General features: G+C 41.5%; 1 protein-coding gene across 1 annotated transcript; it reads right to left on the bottom strand.

The window, feature by feature from the left end:
• Nucleotides 1-2,370: 2,370 nt before the first annotated feature.
• LOC127082070 (proline-rich receptor-like protein kinase PERK8) lies at nt 2,371-3,090 on the bottom strand. Its single transcript, XM_051022293.1, has one exon. The coding sequence runs from the start codon at nt 3,088-3,090 to the stop codon at nt 2,371-2,373; it is 720 nt and encodes a 239-aa protein (XP_050878250.1).
• Nucleotides 3,091-4,710: the final 1,620 nt, after the last annotated feature.

Here is a 4,710-nt window from a genome sequence, read left to right as displayed (position 1 = left end):
GAATCCTCTTGAATCTTGTTGAATTTCAAACTTCCATTGATGTGTTCAAGCTCTTGGCATGCACGAATTTGCACTGAATTCCACCAAATAAACCTTGAATCTTGCTCAATAGCACTCCATGATCATGATTATGCAAAGAAAATGGAGGTTTATGTGAAGAAAATTTGAAATCCAAGGAGAGAGAGTTTTGGAGGGAAAGATGAATTCTAGATCTAGAATTGTGATTATGTGCAAATTCTGTTATGATTATCTATTTATACCATGTACTAATCACTTTGCTAATCCAAATTAGGCTTGGTTAATTAAAATTAATGAAATATGGAGTATTTTGCGAAAATGACAAAGTGAGGTAGCATGCACAATTCCACACATGAACAGTAGCATGCAATGATCCAAATCCACTTAAAATCACCTAATAAACACAATGGAAGTGGTATTTTGCACATGTGATTCACCAAATTTGAATTCTCCATTTTCCCTCCAAAATGCACTTGAATGGACACTTGATCATATGAACTTTTTTCATGCAATGCAATGGTTGATTTAGAAAGTATTGGATACAAGAAGAATTTTGCAAAAAGAGTGGACCAATTTGGAGTTTTGGATCAAAAGTTATGGCACTTTGAAGTTCCATGTATGCTTTGTGATCATTTGGCCATAACTTCTCAACCATTCATCAGATGCTCATGATCTTGGACTTTTTGAAAAGAGGAGAGAAAGATCTTAAACTTTCATGTTCACCAAAAATCCATTTGAAGCTTCTTTGATGTTGAAAAGTCAAGTTGAATGTGGACCAAAAACTTGCCATTTTTGGAAACTTTCAATTACAGGTCACTTTCCATTTTTGGAAGCTTTTGTCCTGACTTCAAAATCTTCAAGATAGATGTTTGAAATGACAAATGAACCTCTTTTGAACATGATTGAGATGTTGAAATTCATTTCCCCACCTCATAGCCCTCAGTTGACTTTCAGGTCTTCAAATGACCCTGCAATGCCCTGATCAGTTTGAGCCTCCACCACTTGAGGAATTGGCTCAGAAATGAAACCCTAGCTCTTGCAAGCTCAATATCATACTCATGTGGTCTTCATATCAATAGAATGCCTCATCTCTTTGAGAAATCCCTGGTTGGAAGAAAATCATTGATTAGGGTTGACTAGAGGTCAAAACCCTAATCCAAAGGAACCTGAGCATGAATAATGAAGCCCTGGTGAGGATAGAACCATGATGATGATAATATACCCTTGCAAACAAGATAATGTTCAAGCTCTTTGAGGAATCAAGAAGCCCTGACTGAAGCACAAACCCTCAGATGGTTGACAATCAATCCATAGAAACCCTCAGGCTTGAATCATGTAACTTCTCATCTTCTGAAAAAGACTTTGGAGGATGACTTCCTTATTTCATATGATATGCAAAAATGCAATGCCTAATGTCCTAAAATGAAATGCAATGTGCTAAACTAGTCCCAAGAAGAGGAGGGCAAATTTTAAGGTGTTACACTCCCCCTGAGTTATATCTGGGAGTTCAAAAGTTCTTACCGGTCCTTCCATGGTTTGGTGTTTCTAGTTACTTTCCTGCATATCTTTAAGTCATAATATTTGCAGAGTTTGAAAGGAATTAGATATGTGTTCATCAGAGCTGTTTTTAGTTCTCCCCCTTTTTGTCAGAATCAAAAAGACTTAGCAAAAAAAACATATGAGCAAAAGATTGATATTAACAGATAGCATTTACAGAAGCCAGAAATGCAGAAAGTAAACATGGAAACAAAAAACAACAAGCAGAGCAGATAAAAGCAACAAGCAAATCAGAAAGAAAATAGAAAATCCTAGGTGCCTAAGGGTTTGGAGGTGGAGGCATCCTCTGGAGCAGCTGGGTCAGCATGTTCTGAATGTTGACATTGACAGAATCTTGTTGGTCTAGTCTGGCTCGAACTACCTGTTGTTCTTTCTACAGCTCTTCAAGGGTCTTCAGGACCAGAGGGACTAAGGTGGAGGACTCCCCCTGGGTCAGTGCATCGCTTCTGACTCTGGCAGCAGACTCTTCAGCAAGACGGGTTTCTTCTTCAGTGGCAGCTTTGGCTTTTGCCTCAGCTTCAGCAGTAACAGCATCAGCAAGAGCTTTGGCTTCAGCTTCTTTGATCCTCTGAAGTTCTTCTGGTCTTGCTTTCTCTTCAGCTTCCTTTCTTGCCCGCTCCTCAGCTTCTCTGGCTAGACACTCCTGGAGTCTGATCTCAGCATATTTGATGAAGTCATTGTGGACTTGTTCAGAGAGGCCTTTTAACTTGAAGGCTTCAGAGGTCATCCAACTTATCACTCTGTTCTAGTGAGTCCTTACAGCGGAGGGATCATCACTGATGCCAGAGTTAATGGTCAGAGACTTGACCTTATCAACTGAAGCTTCTGCAAACACCTTAATTGCTTCCTCAAGGTCAGTAGGGTGGTTTCTGGTTCAGAGGCTTGGGATGGAGAAGTGGGGGGGCTTAAGTTAAGAGTGGGAGTTGGTGGGTCAACGGAGGTAGTTGGTTGGGGTATTGTAGAGTGTTGTGGTTGGGATGATTGTGATTCAGAGTGGATTGGTTCAGATGGTGGAGGGTCAGAGGTGGTTGTGTTTGGGATTTCGGGGGGTGGAGAGGTAACTTCTGGTTCAGGGCTAGAGTGTGTTGGCTGTTGAGAGGCTAGAGCACGGTTTTGAAGCTGACCCAGAGTTGGGGAGTGAGGGTCAGAGGTTTCAGTGTCAGATGAAAGGGTGTAGTAAGGTGGTGATTGTGGAGATGGTGATGAGGAGGGTGAAGTGGTTTCGTTCAGCATTTCTGCTTCTGAAACAGGTAGAGATGTAGTGGCAATATTGAATTTTTGAGAAGGTTGGTTAGAGGGTCTAGATGTTGAGGGAGGAGTTTCAGAGTTTGTGTATATGGGCGAAGGTTGAGGGAGTGAGGAAGCAACTGGTTTAATTTTTATAGAAGGAGAGAGAGGTACAGACTTACCAGGTGATCCAACCAGAGGTACTGGAGGTCTTGATCCAGATGGTTCTCCCAGTTTCGCTCTATTTTCCTGCTTTGCCTTCTCAGATGGTTCTCGTGTCCTCTTCATGAAATCTGGAGGAAATTCGGGCAGCCAGTCTAAGGAGAATTCTGAGATGTCTACTCCTTATTTGTGCAGATCATCTAAATGCTACATGACTACCTCTGGAGGGTCGATCTTTTAGAACAGATAGAGCCCATTTGGGATCTCCCTCTGATCTTTAAGTGCTTCCCAGGAGGTGTCTAGAGTTGGTTTGACCCTTACTTGATTAATAATTCCCATGCTCTTCAGATTACGAGCGCTCAGAGGTCTTCCAGTATCTATCATCACGTCTTCCATGAGTCTGAACTGTATCAGATGGTCCACAATGCCACTTTCAAATAGCACATCAGATATAAGTCTCCCCAGAGGAATGTAATTTCTTGTCTTCATGTTGTTTCTGGTATCTTTCACGGAGTCTCTACGATATTTGAAGAGGAGTGCATGAAGGCAGAGCTTCAGGCCCTTGTGTATGCAGTAAAGAATGCATTTCTGGCCTATGTTGATATAATCTGAGGAGTTTGAGGTTGGGCGGTGATGGATGGTGCCTAAGATGATCTTCAGCCATACCCAGAGGTTCTGATGCAGTTCCTTGTTCTTGGAATGCTTGCCTTCAGCACTCTGTTGAAAAATTGTAGGGTTTATCTCATGGGACAGATACTTTGCCCTAGGATTGATGTTGTATATGCGTCTTCCTCCAGTCTTCTCCATCCCCAGAAGAGCATCAATTGATTTTTCTGTGATAACTATCTTGACTCCCAGAACGTAGGAGACAATGTAGTGATCGTCAGCGTCAACGAACCTCCAGAATTCTTTTACCAGATTTGTGTAGGCTGGGCCATAGAGACGTTGGAAGTAGTTTTCCCACCCTTGCTTCTTCAGTTCATTAGTGAGGTCGACACCATTTCTTCTCATGTTGTCAAAATCCACCAACGTTTCACACAACACTTCCAACTTTTCAAACGGTGTTGCAAGATGGATATGAGGCTCACGATCAAGAATGTGAGGTTCTTTGTAAATGGGAGTGGAAACAACGTCGGTGACTGCTGGGTTTTGATGGCTTGAACTTGGTGTTTTCTCATTTGAGTTCATCTGTTGAGAGAAGTTGTACACAGACTGTTGTTGAGAATCCATGAAGAGCTTTGATGAACTTGAGGTGAAAGTTGAAGAACTTGAGTAATCATTGTAGAAATGCCTTTGAGAGAAAGAGGAAAACTGAAGGAGAGGGTTAAGAGTGTTTGTGAGTGAAAAGTGTGCAATTATGAAATGCAACGTTTAAATACCCAATTTAGGGCGCATGCAAAACGACATAGAAATATGAGTTTAGCACAAAATCCAAGTACGCACGTTAGAGGGAGAATGATTACAACTCATAAATGATGTCTAATCTCAAAATCAGCACACTGCTCGAGGAGATCTCAAGAGACCGTTTCTTGATTACTGCTAGACAGCTGTCTAGAAGTTCCAAGGTCAGACGCATGATGCTCCACGTGTTACTTTATCTGATCTTCAGGAATACCAAAGGCTTGGTTCCTGGAGATTTCTAACTCAGATGACTTCTAACTGGTAGTAGCATCAGAGTCGGATACAGAATCCAACTATTTACATCAGAATCTTATTTCACTAACTCAGAGGCACATTTTATTCATG

The sequence above is a fragment of the Lathyrus oleraceus genome, chromosome 5 (assembly GCF_024323335.1).
Source record: "Lathyrus oleraceus cultivar Zhongwan6 chromosome 5, CAAS_Psat_ZW6_1.0, whole genome shotgun sequence".
Taxonomy (NCBI): Eukaryota; Viridiplantae; Streptophyta; class Magnoliopsida; order Fabales; family Fabaceae; genus Lathyrus; species Lathyrus oleraceus.
This window is presented reverse-complemented; position numbering and strand designations above follow the sequence as displayed.